Here is a 24480-nt window from a genome sequence, read left to right on the forward strand (position 1 = left end):
TAACAACTATGAACAGACCAGTAAATGGAACTGCCTTTGTATCTGACCACAAGTCGCTGGGAGACAGAGGCTGTGAGAACCCATCAGAACCCATCAGAACCCATCAGAACCCAGCCGAGTGTTCCAGAAAGCTGACAGCACAGCAGTGCGTTCTATTTGGCCGCTCGCGAGCCTGCTCTCACTCGTGTCCTTGATTCATTAGGAGGGAGTGTAAATTGGCATTCTGTCGCTGGGGTGAAGCAAATTAGTGCTGGAGGTACAATTAGGCCTCCCCAAGGAGAACTGTGGAGTGGGAAGGGGAGGGGGGGGGGCGCTGCCTGTCTAGGTCATTATACAGCATACAGATAGTCTCTCCCCCCCCCCCCGCCGCCCCCCCATCAACATCCATCTCATCCATCCAGGTAGCGGCTGACTCCCCAGACCCCGGCGTTTAGGATGGTGTAATTGCCAGTAAAGTGTGAAGTTTGTTTGTTTAGATAGCAGGTGCTGAGCTCCCAGCCTAATGGCTGATACTCTCCGTTAGGGGATATGTTTGGAACACGCAGCAGCAGCAACAACATCAACAGCAACGCGGCCCGCTGGCGGTGGTGGTGGTGACTCTGGTTGTACTGTTGTGTTTGTGTAATGCTTGCCGTCGGTGGCGAAGCTGCGAGATCTGTCGGAAGAGGCTCCGTTTGGACAGAAAGGCAATGACATTTTCATTCTCTCCACTCAGTGTCTTTGTACATCACAGCTGTTGAATCCAAAGTGACCTTTTAAACACATATTTGGCTCCGTATTCAGTGTGTGTGTATGTGTGTGTGTTTGTGTTGAGAAGTGTTTGCTGATTTCTGGTGTCCTCGTGCTCAGCTAAGCAATTGCTGTCAGGAAACACCTGGGGACAATCTGGGACATGTGAGCTTATGGCCCTAGTGGTGTTTCTATTCATATTTCAAACCATAAGAGTCCACATTTTCATTAAAAGTTCCTTTATGTGCCTTTTATAAAACATAAAGCAGGGGTACAGGGAATAATACAAGATGGAGTCAACTTAAGTATGCTACTGGTGTTCTAACGAATCCCATGCCAAGAAAGTTAGAATGTGTCCTCCACAATGTCTCTCTCTCTCTCCCCCCCCTCCTCTCTTTCTCTGTCTGTCTCCCACTCTCCCCCCCCCCCCCCCTCTCTCTCTGTCCTTCTCTCTCTCTGCGGCCCTGGGGTAAACCTGTTTCACTTATCTCCTCCAGACTGCAGCTGTTTCTGTACTAATTGCTCCTGTGACTATTTCTACAGGCCTCCAGACTCTCCTCATTACCAAAAGAGAGGAAAATGTATGCATATACTGTATATAATATTTTTTAAGACAAATAGCCCACTCTGCTCTGTCAAATTATAGATTTTTAACCCAAAGAATAGTTCCCATCTTTTGAGTTTGCACATCTTTTGAGCATTTCTCAAATAGATAATTAGTTCTATTCCTCCTTTACTCCTACCGCTACAGAGGTGCTCTCACTGTTATCTGTGTCCTCATGTCTAGCCGATATACAACAAATTGAAATGGTCTTTGTTAATGTTCTTTTGCAAGAATTGAATGTGCCCACGTCATACATACATAAGTGTAACACACACAAAAGCACGGGCGCACGCACGCATGGACGCACGCACGCACGCACGCACGCACGCACGCACGCACGCATGGACGCACGCACGCACGCACGCATACACACACACACACACACACACACACACACACACACACACACACACACACTAATTTGATGTTATATGAATATGGAGGAGGCTGGACTGCTTCCAAACAAATAAACTCTCTCTCACAAGGGCTGAAATAGAGACAGGTTTCTCAAGGTGAGAGATTTCACGATAAAGAAGGAGAGAGGATAACTGAAACCAAGCTGCGACTTAATGAAATACAACCCCCATTTAAGGACACACCAAGGTTCCTCTCAGGATTCATACCAATAACTCCTATCGGTATCACCTCAAGTCTCAAGATTATCATAAACTCCAGCTTTCCGACTTTTCTCCCAGGTGTGATTCTCTTATCACATGCAGCAGAGTCTGCTGAAGAACCCTGAACTGTCTACTTCAGCCAAGTACATCTGACTTGTAGTTCACTGACTTTAACATCAAAAACATTCAGCACAGAGAATGTTTTCTGTTTCTGCATACAAGAGGTTTGTGCTTGTTCATAACGTCCTAATCAATACTGCACAGATCAATACCATCATCCACCTCGCCGAATGATCTCCAATCAAGGCAAATCAATCTTCAACAGTCATATTCACCTGAATACAAACTTACATGGCCACAAAACTAACAAATATTTCAAATATACCGACTGTAGTCTACAAACAAACGATTCAGCGATGTTGGTACGGTTTGAATGTACAGTAATGTGTTATCTGCTGTTGGGTCCAATTTTCAAGGCACAAATAACTGATACACTACAGTGTCAACAAAGACCATATTCCCAACACCGATGACACACAACAACAACAACAACAACAACAACAGCGTATTCTCTTTTTGGGGATGGGGTTTATTGAGAATATCATAAACGTAATGGCCCCTCTCCCTCTGTTTTTACTCTCCATTACCCAGACTGGGATAATGATCAGATCATTGGGCTGGTGCCCAAACCCATTATATGGCCCATCAGTTCACTGTTGCCTTTTCCTACACAGCACCACTGACACAAGGGAAGCACAACATTGTCTGTTGGCGTTTCCTACACAGCACCAACGGCTCAAACGATGCCGAAGAGAGAAGAGAGAATCATGTCAGTAGTTATTCTGCTTTCTTCTATTGCCTTTCCTAACGCACCCCGAGGGTTGGAGCAGAGAGAAGGGAAGCAGACAGTCATCTTGGTGTTTGTACTGAGACTTTACTTTCCTCTGTTGCCCCACAGCACTTGCAAGACAGTATATACAGTATATTTAACAAGAGAGTCAACTCAGGTTCAGGGGAGGCTGGTGAAGGTAGAAATCAGAGGACGGGCTCATTGTAATGCATGGGAAGAATGGTATCAAACACATGCATTTGATACCATTCCTAATTTCATTCCATGCTTCACAATGAGCTTATCCTCCGATTTCCACCTCCACCAGCCTCCCCTGATCAGGATACAGTATCTTGAGAGAATGTACTTTATCCAGGGTTTGGTCACCCTGAGGGTCATGTCGTGCCCATTCTAAAAACAAGCTGGAAGTCATTCTAAAATTAGAATTAGAATCAAGGGCAGTTTAGCATCTGACAAGTTAGAGCGAAACTCTCTCCGTTGTTCAAATGTTTAAATATTGACAAATAAATGAAACTGTGTAAAACAATAGTTGTGTGAACTTATCAAGGGAAATGGCAGTTTCCCCATAGGAAAGAACATTCATTTGAACAGTAGCATTCTACAACAAAATGGCAGGTGAAAGAGCAAGTGTTGTTCACCTCCAAGGGGCAGTCATCCATCTACAGCACCAGGTAACAGTGTTTGACACAGCTGCCACCACAACGTCACCTGGAGGTTAGAAGAAAACCAACCGTCTATCAAACAGCAATGCTACTGTTGAGGTGCACCATGCAACAATACTAGACCAGGAATGGGAGGATCGTTGTCATTGTATGCATGGCATGGAATGAAGAATGGTGTTTGATACCATTCAATATGTGTTTGATCCCATTCCTCATTCCATTCCGTGCATTACAATCATGGAATGGTATTATCAATACTGTCTCAAACCATCTTCTCTCTGACGAACCCGATTGTGTATTGTGAATGTGAATCAGTTTCATTGCTCTTCATTTCAGTGACATTGTAATGAAAATAGTGACACATTGTAATCATGTAGTATCTGTAGGGCATTTGTACCTCATTAAGAGTATCTTTAGTGTTGTATTAATGGCTACGTATGTAACATTGCAATATCTGTTGTCACTGTACAGCTGAATTGACATGACTACTGTATAGGCAAACATGTCATTGCCATCATGTGATACCATGACTTGGTTGTCATTTTTCCATATGACCTATTTAATAAAGGTATGTGTTGGATCGAGACGTTTGTTTAATAAAGGTATGTGTTGGATCATTTCAGTGTGCAGGCTCCATTAATTTTATATTTTTTCACCCCCAAAAGAAAGTTATGATGCTGAATTTATTTACCCACTTTCCCCCATTTCCAGTAGAGGGCAGTCAGGGTACAACTCCACTGGAGTCATTGGCTAGAGAGCAGGGGTGCTGGCGGCCCAATGGCAGAACATCAGCTGGACTCTATTTTGTCTTTTGTTGTATTTTGTGTGTGATGTAAAGCCATGAAAGCTGAATACGAATGTCATTTCTTTCCCTCAAAATGGACAATAAAGGTTTTGAATTTGAACTTGAGTGTCATGTAGCCTAAGCTTTGTGCACTGTACCCACTTACTCGGGCCTCAAACACAAGTCTGCCAAACTATACTTAGATATCAGGGGAGGCTAGTGGAAGTAGGAATTGGAGGCAGTGATGCATGAATGAGGAATGGTATCAAACACGTGTGTTCATACAACAAGCGAAGTCGGCTGTAAAATGAACATGGTGGTCATGAGGGAACTGCAGGGGGCTGTGCCAAAACAAAACTACCTTCCTGCCAAACATAGAATATATGTTATTCCAAAGAGCATTATAGTTTATTACTTGTGAAATATATAATTAAATTAAATATATAAAATATATATAAAAACATACATGTGTGTTCATATGCACGCATAGGCCTATTACATCGTGATCTGATTGCATAAGTGTTTATCCTCTGTCAGTTTGAGTCACTGTCTAAACTCTTTATGAACATTATGTTGGATGTCATCTAAACCACCACACCAATTGTTAAGAGTAGTCGTGAGACCACGCAGTTAGAGAGCACATCATATGCATCACTGGATCTGCCATAAGAGCAAATGCTTTGAACTTTGACTAAGCCTCCAGATTGCAGCCTATGCGTCATAGGCCTACAATGACAATATAATTCCGCCCGAAACGTGCCTTCCTAGGTGAATGCTTGAGTGAAACAATCGCTCACAAGCCCATGTTATCATGGTCGGTTTTTCAGTGCGAGAGTGTCTCTCATACAAATGAGATCTGGGCAGTCACGCACTTGACGTCGTCGGGGAAGCGGAGGCTCGGCTTGCGTTTTCAGCGCAGCACGTAGTGCGCAGCGTGACTGACTACCTCGGCACACGTCCTCTTCAACATTAGAATTCGATGCTGGAATAATTGTGAGATAAAAACCCACACGCCACGACGACTCCTTTCCGTTTCCTTTTCTGTCGTTGTGAGACACTGACAAGGAGCAGGCTTAGATAACTTCAGTCGAATGCGCGTCTGTTCTGAAAACCGCGAATTCTCAGAATCTAACGGGGATGGCACGTTCCGCGTCTCCCTGGCCGGAGCGGTAGCAGGAACGCAGCATCTAGCGGCAGCAGCGACTCAGCATCTCGGAGCGCCTTTTCTGCCTTGCTTGTCCCGTGGCAAGCCGCTGACAGGGGAGGTAAACTGCAGGTGGATACCAGTATGTGTTTCATTCCAGTATAGCAATGGAAGCTGGCGGAACTGGCGAAGCGGCAGTGGATACGCGCGGATATCACTGGACTGCGAATAAGACCGTTTTCATCTTCGAAACATTTCTCTGCGTTGCATCCACGGCTACTTTTGCAATGTCACAATCAAGGAGACTCTCACGAGGGTACCGGTGTGAAGTATGAACGGAGCGAGCCGGTTTTGACTGACATGCCATTCTAGGTTCACCTTTCATCCGTTTTTCTCCATCACTGTGACTCAATCAACCTAAGACACGCACTTTCCCCGTAGAAATATGGACAGAACAGAATATAAATCTATAGGATCAGATCAAACGCATATTCTTTACCAGGTGATTGAACTAGGCGACATTTAAGCCGAATCCTGGTTCGGAGCAGCAGGAACAGAGTTCTGACCAGCCGCCTGTATTGCCTTGAGAAGGACCTGTCACCATCCAAGTGGATATGTTGATATTAACGTGAAGATGGGTTTAGTATTCGGTCTCTTGTGGCTGTTCAACGTCTTATTGGAGGGCATTCACTGCCAGGGAGTGTATGGTAAGCAAATGCATGATTAAATATCCTACAGCTTTAATGAATACCAATTTGACCTTGTGGAAAAAAGACACCAATGATATTTTGTATCATCCGTTGTCGACACGTCTCTCCCTCACCATCCCACCCTGTCCAAACTGATCGTACAACAGGTAGGCTATGTCATGACGTTGTATTTGAAGACGGTGGCCTCGCTGAAACCACAGGTGCACCGGGCATATGGCTATTCCAGCCAGCGGTGCATGGGTGGTTAGCAACGCACCACAGTCGCTCTCTACATTGGCACCGTGTTTGGAGTGTAGGTTGAAACACACACACACTTCGCACAGTCAATATTCTATTCCAGTGGCACCGCCACATTTGTGCGTGGGGTAACCCGTTTGGCAGCAGTGGCAACCCAACACCACCCTCCGTCGCAAGCAGCACGCAAACAGCATCTCACCGGTCTCCCAATCATTCTATAGCCTGGCATGATCTGGGACCAGCTGGTGGGCATGTGCGTCTGTAGATCTGACACATGGTTAGTGGCGGGGTTTATACTGTCGATTCCGAACGGTACCATCACTCGTTGTTGGATTTTTGTGTTCGATTTAGGCTAGAAAACAGGCCTGTGAATGTTGACCTGCGGTGCGGTTGAAGGTTGAAATGGGACAGTGTTGTTATTGTGAACCATTGAGTGGGCTTTACGGGAGCCTGAGAAATCACCTCCCGACTGTCACATACCATCATCACCTCAGAGTCGTGTTCCCAGCGGCGGTCACCTGTCACCTCGCCATGGGACCCCCCCCACCTCCAGGGTACCTCACTTCTGTAACGGGTGATCCTCCCCCGGGGCTCTCTGTTCTTCATGTTTTCAGGACCGCGCACAGACTTAAGGAAGGGCAGGCGCAGGTGTATCCACACGCGTATGTCATGTTTTTATATATATATATATATATATATATATATATATATATATATATATATATATATATTTATATAGCAGCAGCAGTAGATTAATGTTGACACGAGAAGGGCTATAACACGCAGCCACGTGCACAGGGGGGTAGGGGGGCATCTGCCCCTTTGCCCTGCCACTCACACGTAAGTACCCTCCTGTTTGATGTTATATATATATATGATGTTATATATAACATCAAACAGGAGGGTACTTACGTGTGAGTGGCAGGGCAAAGGGGCAGATGCCCCCTACCCCCCTGTGCACGTGGCTGCGTGTTATAGCCCTTCTCGTGTCAACATTAATCTACTGCTGCTCCTGATTGAAGTATAGCGGCCACATGACACACACTTGGCATCCTAAAGGGATTGACGTCAGATGCACCATGCTTAAAGGAAAAGCTTTTTTTATTGGTAGCCTTATCTTATGTGACTGCCCGGATTAACAAGGAAAGGAAATGTATGAGATCACAATATACTGTAGGCCTATAAGCTTCCAGATGTTTGCAGCCTACTTTGACCGTACCTAGTACTTTAACCACAACAGCAGGCCTCACGTAACAGCTGACCCCTCAAAGGATATGGCATGCCCTAGGATTCACTAATGGTGAATTGATGTGCCCCCCCCCCCCCCCATGATCTTTTGACCCATATGTTTGTTTAGACTATACTAGCACATGTTATCTGCCTTTCTGAAACATTTGGCTCTGGTAGGCACCGCTATGAGTAAGCATAAAGAGGCCTGTATGGAGATCAGCTACTGGTGGCCACATATGGTATGAGGTTTCTGTCTCCGTGTTTCATCCAATATGGTGTCCATAGAGGTTTCACTGTCCACGTCGACTCAGGGGAGGCCGGCGGTGGAGTTGGAATTGTAAGGAGGAAGGGTATCGAACACGTGTGCCAGATCTACACAGGAATAAGCCACTGTTTAACTCACACCTCGTTTCAGTTCATTTCACACCTGTGTTCATATTAGCCAGCAGACTGATGGTATACTACTGCATGTTGTTGTTCTCCTTCAAGGTAGACTCCAGCAACAGGGGAGGCCGGTGGAGGTAGAATTCGGAAGACAAGGCTCATTGTAAAGCATGGAACGGAATGAGGAATGGCATCAAGATACCGTTCCTCATTCCATTCCATGCATTATAATTACAATCATAATCATTACAATGAGCCTGTCCTCCGATTTCTACCTCTACCGGCCTCCCCCGACTCAGCAGCAGGACAACACACAGGCCCATTTGGGCGTCTATGTCGTACTATATAGCTATACTTGTACTGTATCTGAGGAAAATTATAGAGATAAGATCCTTCTACTTTTAGGGAAGGCCAGGTCTAATCTTTCCTTTCCTAACCACTAATTACAATATTACAGCTTTAAATTACAATATATACCGTACAGTATGGTTAGTTTAATGGGTACTGTAGAGTAGGCCTTTACTTTATCAGTTACTGAAGCTTCATAATGTAGCTCACTTTGATTTGGATGGTCTGAGAGCTAGTACATCTTTGATCATCACACTCCTTCATATTCCTTTTTGTGCCTCATTGAAGATCAATAGAAATGTGAAGCTACATGAGCTTTGAAAAGAGCGAGTTCCCTGAGACCAGAGCTCTCAATATGGGACGGATGAAGCGGCAGTTGCCTTAATCAGGGGTCTACTTTATTATGTTTTAGCTGTCACAGTACCCAACACGCGCATGCACTCCACACACGCACGCACGCACGCACGCACGCACACCCACGTCACAGTACCCAACACACACACACACACGTGTCACAGTACCCGACACACACACACACACACGTGTCACAGTACCCGACACACACACACACACACACACACACACACACACACACACACACACACACACACACACACACACACACGTCACAGTAACCGACACACACACACACACACACACACACACGTTACAGTACCCGACACACACACGCATGCACACACACACACACACACACAGACACACACATCACAGTAACCAGCACACACACACGCACACACACCACAGTACCCAACACGCACGCGCGCACAAAGATACAGCAGAAGAGCAGCTGGATCTAGCCATGGCTGGAAGGTTCATCCTATTTACATACTGTAGGTCAAGAACAATGTAATCATGACCTTTCTCCTTCCACTTGTATAACATGTTGTTTGGAATGTTGCTGCAGCGCTGTATTCTACCATAATCTGAGATGGCATTTTCAAAACGTATTTCGGGGTAGTGTACTGTCAGTCTGCATTATGTTCATTTACTGATGACAAATATGAAAATGATTTGAATTGCAACTCACTTAAAAAAACAACAACACCAGAAGTATCAAATCTCCACTGTGTTCTCTTTTTCAGTGTCGAATGCTTTTCAAGTCTAGCTACAAAGCCTTGAACCTGTCTGCTTTAGGGGATTCCTTCCCAACCTGACCCTGTATGAATCGTAAAATATTCAAGTGAATGCTGGATCGGGAAAGTTGAAGATTTTTCTGCTTGTTTCTTTCTTTTCTATCTCGTTCTGATTTCCTCCTCCACTGAGACCTTCCCTCCTTCGCCCCCTCGTTCTCCTGTTAGTGTGAACCATATTCAAATTAGCCCTTCTCTCACCCACCTGCTACTATCCATCCTACAAACCCTCAGGGGGGAAGACTCCATCCACGGGTCAAATAATGTACTGTGTGTGTGTGTGTGTGTGTGTGTGTGTGTGTGTGTGTGTGTGTGTGTGCGTGCACTCCTGTGTGCGTGTGTGTGTGTATATGGGTGTGCTCGCCTGTGTGTGTGTGTGTGTGTGTGTGTGTGTGTGTGTGGGTGGGTGTGTGTGTGTGTGTAAGTGAATGGCAAGGGAAAAAGAAAAACGATTCCGGCGAAACACATTCATTCAGAATTCCCTGCATCAACATATGGCCACATCTTCTCTTCTTTCTCTCTCTCTCTCTCTCTCTCTTGAAAGATGGTTGCTGCCTCCGCCTCCGGAATCTACGCACGATCTGAGTCTGAAAGAAACCTCGATTCCCCAGTCACATTCACTCAGTTAATAGCGAAAACACAGAACAGAAGAACGCCGTCCGTTCGGGTTAGGCTATAGAACATTCCGCTTGGTTCGAGTCAGAAAAAAAAAAGGGAAAAGAAGCATTTCTCCAAGGCTTTCTATGGATGGATGGAGCGCTGACCTCGGCCTCTTTATGCTCCTAGTCATTCTCCCATGCTTAAATGTGTCCATTTGGTGCGGTACAGTAGGTTAAACGGTCTGCATACTGAGGAGTAAATGACGACGTCCTTGGTGTTCACACAGTCCGTGATGTCTCTGATGAAAGGCCACTTTAAACCACACGTGGGCTCGTTTTAAATATATGTTTTAGGGCATTTCTGTTTTTTATTGGGATAGAGATAGTAGAGATTGACAGGAAGGATGGGAGAGAGAGAGAGGAGGGATGACATGCAGGATATGTCAATGGCAGGAATCGAACCAGGGACCTTGCGATGATATGGTATGCGCCTTAGTGTGCTACGCCACTGAACGTCCCCTTATTGTTTTAATTTATAGATTTGAACCACTACCAGAAAGTAGTTCACACAGGACAAACAGAAATAGTCATTGTCCTGCAGGGGAGACATGGTGGTGGCTGGTGGAGGTTGATAGAAATCCGAGGACAAGCTTTCTGTAACACACGGAGCGCAATCAACAACGGTCACCAAACGCGTGCGTTTTGATGCCCGTTCCCCATTCCGTTCCGCGCGTTACAGTGAGCCCCCAGTCCTCGGATTCCCACCTCCGCCAGCCTCCCCTGTTGTCGTCTAGAGAGGAAGTCTGTGAAAGTGAATGCTCTCCCACAGACCACAGCCATTACCATGTTTTATTGAAGCTGTTGTCACATCCCCTGTATGCGCTGCGTGTGCTCTTCAGCATTAAAGGCACTGTGCTGTGATTATGACGACTGTAGGTCAGGAACAACAATGCCAACAGCAAACAGCATGCCTGCTGAAAGGGGTATTACTACTGTTCAGGGATCAGCGGAGAGCGGAGAGATCACCATTTGACGTCACCTGTCTCCGTGAGCAGGGTTGGTGTACTGTAGCGGCAGAGCGGCAGGGAGGGGGAGAGAGGGATGGAGAGATAGAAGAAGAAGGGGGAGAGATAAAGAGAGAGAGGGTGAGGGGGAGATGGATAGAGGTAGGTGGGGAGGGAGAGGGAGGGAGGGGAGAGATAGGTAGAGGAGAGAGAGAGAAAGAGAGAGAGAGAGAGAGAGACCTCCAGAAGACCCAGAGAGCTTATAAATAGAATGTTGAACAGCTGAGGCAGCTTACCGAAAAATGATTACCTGTTCAGATCTTTTTTAGATTTCCACTGCACTTTTATTTCCGAAACAGAGAATTACAGTGCTTTTCTAAATGTAGAAACTCCCAGCCGCTGTGATGTGTACACTCTGTCCACTGAGCAGCATCCGAGCTTTTGAAATATCTACGCGATCAAGGTATTGTACAGTAGCTGTTTCTGTAAGAGGTAAACACTCACACCACACTGAGTTTATTTAGTCTCGAGCTGTTTGTTTTCATTTGGAATTCAATTATGGGATGAGAAACGCTCAGCATTTTTCTTCTGCTCTGCTAATGCTTTCTACAGATGCAGAAGTGGCTCTTCTTAGAGTTTGGTGCAGGGTGGGGGGGGCGAGGTGAGGTGTAAGTAAGTGTTCACCAGATAAAAAAAAAGTTCCAAAAACGCTGAATTGTAGTAACATTTTGGAGGATAAATGCCAATCGACCATGAAAAGGTTCCACTATTCATTGTAATGTAATTACCTTTTCATGCATTTCCCTAAGCTAATTATCATCTGGTAAGGAGTCAGTAATTGTTGTGATGCACCAGGGGAGGAATTGGAATGCATGGAATAGAATCAGAAATGGTATCAAACACGTGTGTTCCGTTTCATACATCACAATGAGCCCATCCTCCGATTTCTACCTCCACCAGCCTCCCCTATGATGCACAATTACATAACCACACGTTACATATGAATTACTCCATTACAGGGCTCGTTGGAACAAAGGTCTCACACAGCATTGTTTTGCCATGTTTCTCTCTCTCTCTCTCCCTCCCTCTCTCTTCTTCTCTGTCTCTCTCTCTGTCTCCCTTCTCCCTCCCTGACGGCATGACCTTAAGTAGCAGCATTGGATATTATCAATGAGGGTAGGCACAGTTGACAGATAGTGTGTGATCCTGTGTGTGATATTGTGTGTGATATTGTCTGCGATAGTGTGTGTGATATTTTGTGACAGCACCTACAGTATCTGCTCATTTGTATCTGGTTAATCTGGACAGTCTGCATAATGGCATTCTCTGGCCTTAGGTTACCATCTGTCAGAGAGAGAGAGAGAGAGAGGGGGGGGGGGGCAGAGAGAAAGAGAGTGAGGGAGGGGGGAGCGGAGGGAAGAAGGGAGAGAGAGGGAGAATGAGAGAGAGAGAGAGGGGGGCGGGTTGGTGGGGTTGTAGAGAGAGAGGGGTTCCGGGGGTAGAGAGAGGGGGGGGGGGGGGCTGGATGTTTGAAGCGACAGACAGATTGGGCAGAATGCGCGGCTCACAGTCCACTCACTCACTCATCAGTACTGTAGATGCGTTCCTTTAACGATCACACACTCAGCGCCTTGTTGTTTTACCATCCGTACAACACTCGGATTCGTCACGGAGACTGTCGCTTCTCAGATCCATTTACGGTGTAGTTTTTGCCCACCGACCATGCCTAAAGCGCCATGGAGCAACGTGCATCGACACGTTCAGTAAATGTTGTCACCAGAGTAATTACAGTAGAACACTACCATGATGCTCCCGCATCACATTGTGGTAGAACCCCATTGGATGAGCAGTGGAGACATTCATTCCAATCCATTGCCAACAGCCATTGTTAACAGCCCGACCATGGATGACAGAGAGAGGTGTGTGTGTGTGTGTGCAAGAGTCTGTGTGTGTGTGTGTGTGTGTGTGTGTGTGTGTGTGTGTGTGTGTGTGTGTGTGTGAATTGAAGGTGACAGGTAGCAGGTGTGTAGGACAGGCAGCCCTTCTCGGTGATTGCCAGTTGAGGACCAGGCAGGACAGGTGGCACTGACACTGACGTGTGGCCATCCAGGGGGATGAGGAGGAGGAGGAGGGGGCTGGCGGAGGTAGACATCGGAGGATGGGGGCTCATTGTAATGCATGGAACGGAATAAGGAACGGTATCCCAAAACGCGTGTGTTTGATACCGTTCCTCATTCCGTTCCATGCATTACAACGAGCCCCCGTCCTCCGATGTCTACCTCTGCCAGCCTTTCCCTGCTGACCAGCCTGACAACAAGCGTTAGATGGGCACAGGTGGAGCCTTTATTGAGGTCAGGCGAGTAAAGACATTTGGAGAGTTGGGAGTGGAACTCCAATGGCTCCCATGGCTCCCATGGCTCAGATGTCTCTCCGCCTGTTGGATCGACAAGGGAGGCTTGACGGGCTGCAGAGCCTTCCTTATTTTCCATCATATCTTTCTGTGATTACCTTAATTATACAGAAAATACACACACACACACACGCATGCACGTACACACACGCACACACACCAAAAAGTACTGTGGAAAAATCATTAATCCTAGCATCTGGAGGCCAGCAGGTAGAGTCAGAGCTCATTATTGCTGGGTACTTTGTGCTGTGTTGTGGGTATGACAACATTAGCATAACACACTTAGGCGGAGGTTTGTTTACATTCTTCCCTGAGAGGTCTTTCTTTGGGGCGCTCAGGGCAGTGGATTATACAGTATGGATGTGTTAGATAGATATAGCTGGACATAATACATTAGCTTTGGATCTAAGGGAGTGTGCTATGCTAGCATCTCTGCTGGATACCTACAGTAACAGCGCTAACAAAATATCAATGGCTGTGAATGGGATCTAGAGACAAAGTTCAACTCAAAGTAACGACCAACCAAGTCAGAAAGTTCATTTCAGTTGCAATGTTGAACGTTGTCTCTTGGCTCCCATTCACGCTCAATGGTTTTTTGTTAGAGGTGGCTAAAGTTAGCTGAAGTTAGTAGTGGCTATTTAAATTACTCTGAATTGTGGGTAACAGTTTCTCCTGCCCCATGGACTACTTTCAGGGTAAGGAACCATCTGACTATAAGGCGTAAAAAAGTGAACTATCCCTTTAAGGTTAGGGTAAGGTTAAGAATAAGGGTAACGTAATGGTGAGGATTAGGAAAGTGAACTATCCCTTTAAGGTTAGGGTAAGGTTAAGAATAAGGGTAAGGTAATGGTGAGGATTAGATTAGTTGAGAGTAGTTGAGAGTTGCCCCAAGGATCCTACATAGCATCTGGATTAAAAAATTAAAATTAGTCCAAAATGTATCTTAATCTGTGTCTTAGATAGAGGCATGCACACAAGGCCATTCAAGCACTGTAAGAACCATCAGTCTCCACCCATTGATACTGTTCAAGCACTGTAAGAACCATCAGTCTCCACCCATTGATACCATTCAAGCACTGTAAGAACCATCAGTCTCCACCCATTGATACCGTTCAAGCACTGTAAGAACCATCAGTCTCCACCCATCGTTTTTGCTCTCAGTTTACATATTCAATGTTGCTTTTGCACAGGCGTCTTTTAGGAGTTACAGTACCATACCTTCCCTATGAAATAGTAATCCTACTGCTCTGGCATGATTTAGACGAACTGAACGACAGTAATCCGGGTGTGATATTTTTAACTACCGTGGCAATAGGCTAAACATGGCTCTTCCCCTGGCATGATATGATTTGACCCCCTAGTGACATCCTCCTTGCATGTACATGATCCCATGAGGGGGTGTTGGGATGTAAAAATAACGTGGAGCGTTCCTGTCCTCCAGCACTGTCTTTGGCCCCTATTATAAATGATTCTGTTGCAGTGAAGGTCTTTCAGAAACAGCCACCCGTGATGAAGCCTCAGTTCACAGGCCATGCGTCTCTGACACAACGCCTGTTATCCTTATATGGGCATTCTGAGGTGGAGACACCAAATAAAAGACCCAATGTGGTTGGATCTCCCTCGAAACACAAGGAGGACGACATTCTATTGAGCTTGAGAAAGCTCTTCCCTCACCCCCCCACCCCCCCCCCACCACCCTCACGCTGTTGTTTTTCCGTTTTCGTCCTCGAGTTGTTTACGGAAGCTAGCTAGCCGGTTAGCGATGGAGATGTCCAACAGTCTAAAAACAAAAAAAGCTTGTTGTTTGATTTAAAAACTGGATGTGCTCGCTTGTGATATCTCATTGGTGCTACGACCTTTCAGTCATTTCCTTTTGAACAGCAACAGCCTGCCCACTTCTGACTGCTCAGTAACCGTTGAACAAGCTTTGTTTGACAGACTCTGGAGTGTGGAGCGTGTGGAGCATGCAGAGCCTGTTGTCTGGAATCTGGGGGGGTTGGTGTCTATGCTGCATTTATCTGCTCCTCGAAAAAAAAGAAACTTGGAAATGTACAACTGGGCAACTCATGTTACTATAAGATCTCTGAGTTTCTCCACTCTGAGCTATCTCAGATCTCAGAATGAGCCAGTCAGGGAGCTCGCCACGTCGAATCCTCCGCTAAATCAAGGTGGGAGGCGAGTTTTCCGAGGAAGTGTTGTGAATGCACCATTAGTTTCCTAAAGGCAGATTGGAGCTCGTCCAGAGAAACAAGGCTTTCAAAGCAGAACCCATCATCATCTCAAATCTAATCAATAACACTTAAAGGTGTTGTGTAAAGCTTTCCATTACGATGCCAACACACAAACATACACACAGGATCCCCTATTATGGGTGAAAGATGTTTCTATCCAACAAATTAAATTCAGCTATCGTGCTGACGAGGCAGTTTTTTTTTTATATCTACCCACTATGCCTCCACTCGCTTTTCGGGTGGGAGGGGGGGGGGTGGTGGGAAGTTAGGCCGGGGTCACTTTTAGCAAAGTACATAGGAACAAAAGCGTTTTATAAAAAGAAAAAAACACTATACAGATAAGGTTGAATCCAATTTTGATTGATTGAAATCTCTCTATGTCATGTGATACCTATGGAATCTCAGGTGAGTTTTGAGTCGGCGTGTTGGCGTGTGGCTCGTATTCTGTCTCACCAGACTGGTTAGATAAAAGGATGATGGAACAGACATGTCTCACAGACACTGTTATGTCACTGCTGTACTCTACGCTGTTGTTATGTGATGCTTGACATTGTTAGGGGTATTACGCACAAATGCACCCACGCAAACGTGCACATACTGTACTGTACGCATGCAGGTAGGCACGCAGGCACACACACACACACACACACACACACACACACACACAGAGACACACACACACACGCGCAAGTGCATACACACACACACACACACTCGCATACACACATGCACACACACACACACACACACACACGCACACGCACACGCACACGCACACGCACACACACACACAGAAAGAAAAAATGAAGTCTATTATAAAGACACAATGTTAATGTGGATCACTTTTGGGACACCATGGGATCAAGATAATCCCCAAACTTTCAGATTAAAAGGATAGCTGTCAACAGTGGTAATATCATTTAACCTGGGCTTAGCTCACTCTGCCTAGAAATTTAACGGAGTAGAATGGACAGAACTTTACGGAACCAAGAGGAGGAAATGTGATGGAATAATAATGGAATAATGGATAATAGTGGATTTGATTCATACGGTGCTTTTCCAGCAGTGGAGATACTATATATACACCACCTAGTATATGTTGTGCATGAATGAATCATATCTTAAACGCCTTCCGGTGTAACACTGTTACAACCTGCTAATGCCTTTTAAGGTTTAGATCTCCATCCATATAGGTTGCTTAACGGTACGGTCTGTGTGGTGATATTGTATATTTTCTGTTGCAACCAAACTGTGTAGTCAACAGAGATTGGCTGAATTTGAAACTGAATATCAATCTAAATAGAGAATCTCACAAAGTGCTGTTTCGATTACACTACAGTGTTCTTCTGTTGGCTGCTCTCTCTCTCTCTCTCTCCATCAACTCTCTCTCTCTCGCTCTACACCCTCCCTCTCAACCCCCCCATCTCTCTCTCTCTCTCTCTTCCCCATCTCTCTCTCTCTCTCTCTCTCTCTCTCTATGTTCCTATGTTCCTGTGTTAATCAAGCCATTCGCTGTAGATTTAGAGGGAAACGTGTGTTAATAAGTGTTAATGAACCTTAATGAGGATATAGCAGCCCTGTACAGATTACTGGGAGCAATATGGCGCTTCATTTCCTGGTTGGCTGCACTCTCACTCGGGAATGGTAGTCCGTCCAGGTTTACCCTCCCTCCCCTTGGCTACTTCCTAAAGAGAACGTCCCTGGGGTTTTACGGTCTTCGACTGAACAGGGGAGGCTAGTTGGAAGTAGAAATCGGAGGATAGGCTTATTGTAATGTGTGGAACCGAATAAGGAATGGTATCAAACACACGTGTTTTCCTCATTCCATTCCACACATTACAATGAGCCCGTCCTCCGATTTCTACCTCCAACCAGCCTCCCCTTGGTACTTCAGCTGCTCCAACCTCTCAGGCCCTCGTCAACTAGAAGAGGAATAGATCATCAAGGGGCCTAAAGGGAGAGGCAACAGTCTGTTATACACTGCGGATGGATGGGCTACTGACTACACACTGAGATCGGCTCCTCAGTCTTTCAGACAAATGGAACGAGCTGTGGCTGCTGTCAATGAAGTGGCGAGCAGCGCCTCCGAGCGACCCACGGTATGGATGGCTTCTGTCAAGGCACGCCTCAGGGACGCTCTCTCTCTCTCTCACAACCACCGTCAGACACAGAGAAAAACATCGGTTGTTTGGTTGTGGTCCAACGGGGCAGTCCAGTCAGTCGGTAGCATTACCATTCTTCAACATTACCGTTCTCCTCATCGCCGATATCTGCCCTTTTGCAGGACATTAGCATTGAAAAAGAAGAAGAAAAGGAGAGCCAAAAGAGAATCCCATTACTGCCAAGGCAGGGTTGCTCCTTAGGCCATTTAGGTCCGCTGCTTGCTCCTCCTCCTCCTCTCTGGTCAACTTCACGAGAGGACATTAAACGATGAGAAGACGTACTAGCTTATACGGGAAGCTCTCTCTGACATCAAGTTCGACGGAGAATAAATGGACGAGATCGGAATTGGAACACTCTCTCTCTTCTTTCATTAGCTTTTTTTTTTTTTACTTCCCAACGACCCGAGCCTGATGAAATACTCTGCTGCTTATGTATACCTGTACAGATGAATGCATCAGAATACAGGTCTATTTTTAGAGATACTTTGTCTTGTGCCGTAGAGGTTTTCTTTACAATGTATCGCCTTGAGGCGTTCTAGAGCTGCCTGCGCTTGTAGAAGAGGAGGGAATATAGCAGAAAAGCATTCTGCTGTACAGTAAGCACTTGAACAGTACGTTTATGCTCCTGTTTGTTCCTGTATATTTAGCCGACATGTCAAAGCACAGCGAATCAAACTACAGTATGAACATTTTCTACCTTGTCAACCGTTGGTGCGACATGTACTAGAAGAGAGAAACATACAAACAGGATGTGGAGTAGATTTTTCAGTTCACTGCTGTGTTACGGTATTTTATGGAAGCATATAAATGCAGCACATTGTCTCTCGACGACAAACTCACTCTAGAGTCTGTCAAACAGACCTTGTTCAACGGTTACTGAGCAGTCAGAAGTGGGTGGGCTGTTGGTGTTCCAGAGGGAAATTACTGACAGGTCATAGCACCAATCAGATATCACAAGTGAGCACGCGAGGTGGAAAACTCCAAACATCTAACTTTTAACTAACTCGCTAGCTTGTTGAAAAACAACAGCATGGGGGTGAGGCATGAGCTTTCTCAGACTCAATAGAATTTTGTCTTTCCTGTTTGAGGAATATCCAATAACATTGGGTCTTTTATTTGGGGTCTCCACCTCAGAATGCCCATATAAGGATAGCAGGTGTTGTGTCAGTGATACATACCACACATCAACTGCCAATGGAGATGTTTGCTCAGAGATAAAAGCAAACAAATGTACACTAATAATGTGACATAATTACAATGTAATAATGTTGATAATTGTTTTTTTCTATGGATTGAATAAACACGCCTTTTACCGCAGACAGCAGAACCAGAGTCAATAGTTTATAACAGATGAGTGATTTCATTTCCTGTGTTCATTCAATTTATTTAAGATCATCGTATAGACCGCGGGATAGAGATTATGGTATTAGGGAGGCATTACAATTCTACATGAAAAACATTGATTTTAGATAGCGATGAGAAAAATCCTTACCTTTTGGGGAAATATCACAGTATTTGGATTAAGTGGATGTTTATGTACTAATGCTGGTATTACAGTACCATGCTTGGTTACAGTTTGTCCTGCAACAATCCCGTTCACATTCCAGAGGTCTCATTCATTCCACAGTGAAGCTGCTCTCTCCTGGTGCCACCTTTGACTTATATTCAATCAATTGCGATAGCAGGTTTCCCCAGAAATTCCAAACATATGATTCCTCTTGTACAACAGGAAACCATGCATGTTTAATTGTTGTGCTTTGTGAAAACAGGCCATTGACATTCACAGATTCTTTCACAAAACAACGGTTATGGAGACTGAAATCGTTCCTTCACGCACACCTATGGAGAATTCATTTTCAAACTGAATAGTTACTGCAGTTTCAACCACAAAACTTCTTAGATATACTATGTACCAAATGTGCGGTAGTTTTATTGTTTTACTTGAGAGTAGCCATGATGTTTTGGGGCTGAAATGGCCTATTTTTGTAGCCTTGTTGTTAGCCCGCCCACTTACATATCTTAGTCCAATAAAAAATCTTTATTAGGTAAATTGGGAAGGAATTTTTGGAAGTATTTGAAGCCTCCTGTAATTTAATTGGCATCACTCTTCTAATACAACAATCGTGAGCAAATCCACTTCCCCCTCTTAAGGCCCAGTTGGGCAGCTGCAGCCTCTCTAATTGCTTTGTCGTTAGGGCCTCTGAAGTGGTTTCCCTGTGCTTCAGTAAAACTGCTTTAGGGTGGTGGACAGGAAGTAAACAGACAATATCGTAATGAGATGCCCATCTCTGACCTTAACTGTAAAAAAAACTAAGAAAAAAAAACTGAGTGGGAACACGTTCAATTAAGAGATGGAGTTGAGAGAGAGAGAGAGAGAGAGAGAATGATTTTACAGTGTCCTTGGCTGAGCATTGAGTTCATTTCTACATACGTTCTGTTGAGGCTCTAATCTGCCAGGTCCATTCAAACAGCTCCATCTCGACCTTCCTCCTAATGGTTGCTGATTGCCTGCAGTTCAGAGCCATTTAAAATGCCTCCCATGCGTCTCTCGTCAGGTTAGGTGGCTGTACCTACCTTGGACATTCCTAGCACAGCTAAGATGACGCTCCACTGCAGCACCCCAAGGACTCTCTCACTTTGATGTAGATTTGTTTTAATAATAATAATAATAATAATAATAATCATTTAATAATTAACATTTATAAAGCATACAATAATACAATAATAATCTGAAAGCGCATAAAATAACATTTAATAGTATCTATTTAATAATAGATACTATTTAATAATAGAGTTTCTATTTAATAATTGATTTTTTTTTAACAAAAGCAAAACAAATATATATATAACCATCTAATAAAAGCAGCAATCAAAGTCTAGGAGGAAAGGTAAACCAGCCAACGTTTTGTGTTGCATATACAGCCATGACTGAGCAGGACCTCAATAAGGAAGAAAGGAGACAGGGATAATGTGTCAGGTTTTGTGAAGGTTGGGCATGCACATTGTGGTACATTTGAGGTCTTAGCAAAGCCTCAATCTCTCCTTGTCATCCAATAATTTCCTGTTCCTAATGACTTGTAATTGTTTGGTAGAAATCTGTTTGGGGAAGGACACAGGTCTATTTATTTTTTTCCGTTCTGCTCTCCTTCAAAAGGGGTAATACGTGGGCAAATATTACATTTCATGGAATTGAAATTCGTGGCGGTCCATTCTTCTCTACATCGAGCTGACCGGTGTGCATGCATGAACAGAAGGAATTGATAACTGTTGATAGCCATTTTACACATGGCCAAGTTCCTCTTGTGTTTGCTCTCTCTCCCGCTCCCCTGCCCCCCAGACGGCCCTGTGTCATGGAAGATGAATGGTGTAATCTATTGGTGTGTTGTCAACTGTTTCCAAGTCTTGATGCATGAGTGATGATCTGAAATACAACCGGTGGAACTCTATTTTCACTCGCATGACTTGTCTTATTGCCTCCAATTATAATAAAACTGGATTCCCTTCCCTTTATGGTTCTATACTTGAAGCTGTAATGTAATTACAGTAATAGTTGGATTATGATAATCTTTTACAGATTCTGTTGCAGTGTCGTTATGGTTCGGTAAGCATCACTACTGTTATGTGGCAACCAATGCCCTGCTGTGGTTTTCACATTCAAACTTGAGAATAAATTAAACTTCTGTGGAAAAAAAATGTGATGAATTAAATATGACCAGCTCTGGTTGTTTAGCGTTGAGTATAAAGAGTGGTTTGGCCAGATATGACTCATCCAGTCAGCATTAGAATACTATAATGTAGGCCTTTTCACACTGTGCTTAGCCTGGGGCTAAGAGAGCTTTTAGCCTGGGGCTAAGCAACTGTTCACATTTGCACATTCTAAAGTGAGCTAGCACCAGAGTGGCCAGAGTTAACTTCATTAGCCGGATTTCTACAGCGGGGTTTATGCCGTCTGTGCCAGTGTATGCCAAGGCCAATTGCTTTTCCACAGTCACTCCCGGGCTTCAACAGGGCTTACTCCAGGCCTAATCGGTGCTTAAAACTTTGGCTTTTTGCCTCCTCTACCCCTCTGGTCCTTATGAGGTCAAACAGGGCTGGCAGCACGGTTTTAGAGCGAGGGCGGGATGTTCTTATCCTCCAAGTGCTTTAGTTGGCTTGCGAACTTGGTGAGTGGCAGGCTCGGTTATCAAATTGATTTGAATAGCGCTATTTACAACTAAAATGTTACACTAAGCGCTTAAGTGACTTAAGTGACCAGAACCTGTTGGGAGACCGGAGGATTTGACATGTTGTCTCCATAGAATTTTGCCACCTTTCGTACTGCAGAATCTAAACAAACTGGAGATTGTATATACGGGACTAGAAAGCCGGGACAGTTGTGGACATTCAAACAGGCGTGTTCATTAGGCGCCAAGCACCGAGCTTTGAGCCCCAGCCGGCCGCTGGTAAGCCTTGGCACGCGCTGCCACCGCTGTGGAAAAGGCGGCTAATGGAATACCATCATCCAATAACACTTAGCCCAGGGTTAACAAATGCATGTGTGAATTGAGGGTAAGCTAGCCCCGGGCCAGTCTCAATCATAGGCTAAGCATATCCCTAGGCCTAAGAAACTGCAGAGTGAAAGCCCTTATGAGGTCATTGTGTATACAAATAGGATGACGTGGTCACTCACTCAGCTGGGTTTTTAGGACCACTCTCACTCCGTACCTTTGAACTGTTGTTTAAGCTGGGCCTGAAATAAGTTGTGCTGTGTTCTGTATGGAGGTTATGTAACGTTGAAGGCATATCATTTGTGTGATGTGGCAGCAGCTCTAGGGGGGCTGAAACACAGGAGGGGGGGGGGGGAGAGGAGGCTCACATGCATTACTGAGAGAGAGGAGAGGAGGGGGGAGAGAGAGGAGGGGAGAGAGAGAGGATGAGAAAGAGAGAGTAGAGTAGAGTGAGAGGGAGTACTGAGAGAGAGAGTACAGGGAGAGAAAATTATAGAAACATCTGAGAGAACGTAGAGTTTTAAGAGTTTTAAAGAAATGACAGTGATAAATGGAAAAGTAGAAGAAATTGTTGAAATTGCTGAGAGAGAAAAGCCATTTCTGTCTGTCTGTGGTGGTGTGATGTGGTGTGTGTGTGTGTGTGTGTGTGTCTGTGGTGTGGTGTGTGCTTTCTGCCATCAAATGGCATGGGCCCCTGCAGATTTAATAGCCTGAAGTTGTACAGGCTGGGTGTTGGCTGTAATTCAATGGAAATGTGTGTGTGTATGTGTGTGTGTGTGTGTGTGTGCGGACGTGCGTGCGCGTTCCTGCGCGCGTGTGTGTTCATATGCGGGTGTGTGTGTGTGTGCATATGCGTGCGTGCGTGCGTGTGTGTGTGTCTTTCTATGAGTTTACCGTAGCGCGTGATGATACATTGGCCATATTTGGGGGGTCGTTAATATCATCGCCCTGTCTGAACAAGATCAAGTATGACGGGCGTTCTAGATCGGCGGGTTTTTTCCGCCCTGTGATATATTTCAGCCTTTGAACCAATTTCCCGACGCGCAGCCAGGGTCACGGTCGTGTCGCCTGCCAGGTCTGAAACACTGACATGGGGGGGTGGGGGGGGGGGGATCCATTTAACAAGCCCCATCTCTGGTCACAGCAGACCCCTCGAAGCTTAGCTAACAGGCTGTGACATTCTGCGTGTGTCGGCAGAATCGGAGCAGCGCAGGTCACCACTAGCGAGCGACGAACATGCATGCGTGCCGCAGGACCGTCAAGACGCTCAATTCTTTCGTCACACGACTCTTACGACGAGCTGTGTCGTTCTGGTGCGAAACCACGGCGCATGAACTCTGTCTTAAGACCAAGGCCATACTGTACGGTCGCGCAGGGGAGGCTGGTGGATGTGGAAATCGGTTATGCACGGTACGGGATGAGGAACGGTATCAAACACACGTTTGTTTGATACCATTCCTCATTCCGTTCCATGCATTACAATGAGCCCAGTCCCCCGATTTCTACCTCCACCAGCTTCCCCTGGATAGAAGCAGTAGTAGATGTTCCTGAATACTGAAGCAATATGACGGTAAAATAACTAACTATCTACCTGCTACTAAATGGCATATACAGTCGTGGTGCTTCTTTTTGTATTATTATTAAACCTTTACTCAGCTCCTTGACTCAGTGAATGTCATACAACCAGCCAGCGTAATTAATATGCAATTATCAGGTAATAACACTTTTACCGAGTACCTTCTAAGTAAGTGTTTACTTAATACCGGGCTGTAAAATAAAGTGTTAGTATGCCTTTGTTGTAGGAGGAAAGGTACCCCATAAACACAGTCTGTGTGGTCAGGTCATCTCAAGGGTCATACACCAATTTGTTACCACCTGTGTTTCTGCTGTACCCTACTGTAGTCACCATGTTGTGGATTTAGTGTATAGCAGTCCCCACTCACACACGCGCACACACACACACACGCTTGCACGCACGCACACACACACACACGCAAGCACCCACCCACGCACGTACACGCACGCAGGCAGGTACACACACGTACGCACACACACACACACACACACACACACACACAGTAGTGGGACGATCTTGTTTATATACAGTCTTGTTTATCAAACTGTAAACCACTGACAA

General features: G+C 45.3%; 1 protein-coding gene across 1 annotated transcript in view; it reads left to right on the forward strand.

Moving 5' to 3' along the window:
* Window positions 1–6024: 6024 nt before the first annotated feature.
* The window catches only part of mdga2a (MAM domain containing glycosylphosphatidylinositol anchor 2a), a gene marked incomplete at its 5' end in the record, with an annotated part of 108560 nt that continues 90104 nt past the window's right edge, over window positions 6025–24480 (forward strand). Inside the window, one exon of the mRNA XM_083683185.1 lies at window positions 6025–6097. Within this exon, the coding sequence (XP_083539311.1) occupies window positions 6025–6097 (73 nt within the window). The remainder of the gene's footprint in view (window positions 6098–24480) is intronic.

Source organism: Argentina silus (genome assembly GCF_951799395.1).
Source record: "Argentina silus genome assembly, chromosome: 13".
Taxonomy (NCBI): domain Eukaryota; kingdom Metazoa; phylum Chordata; class Actinopteri; order Argentiniformes; family Argentinidae; genus Argentina; species Argentina silus.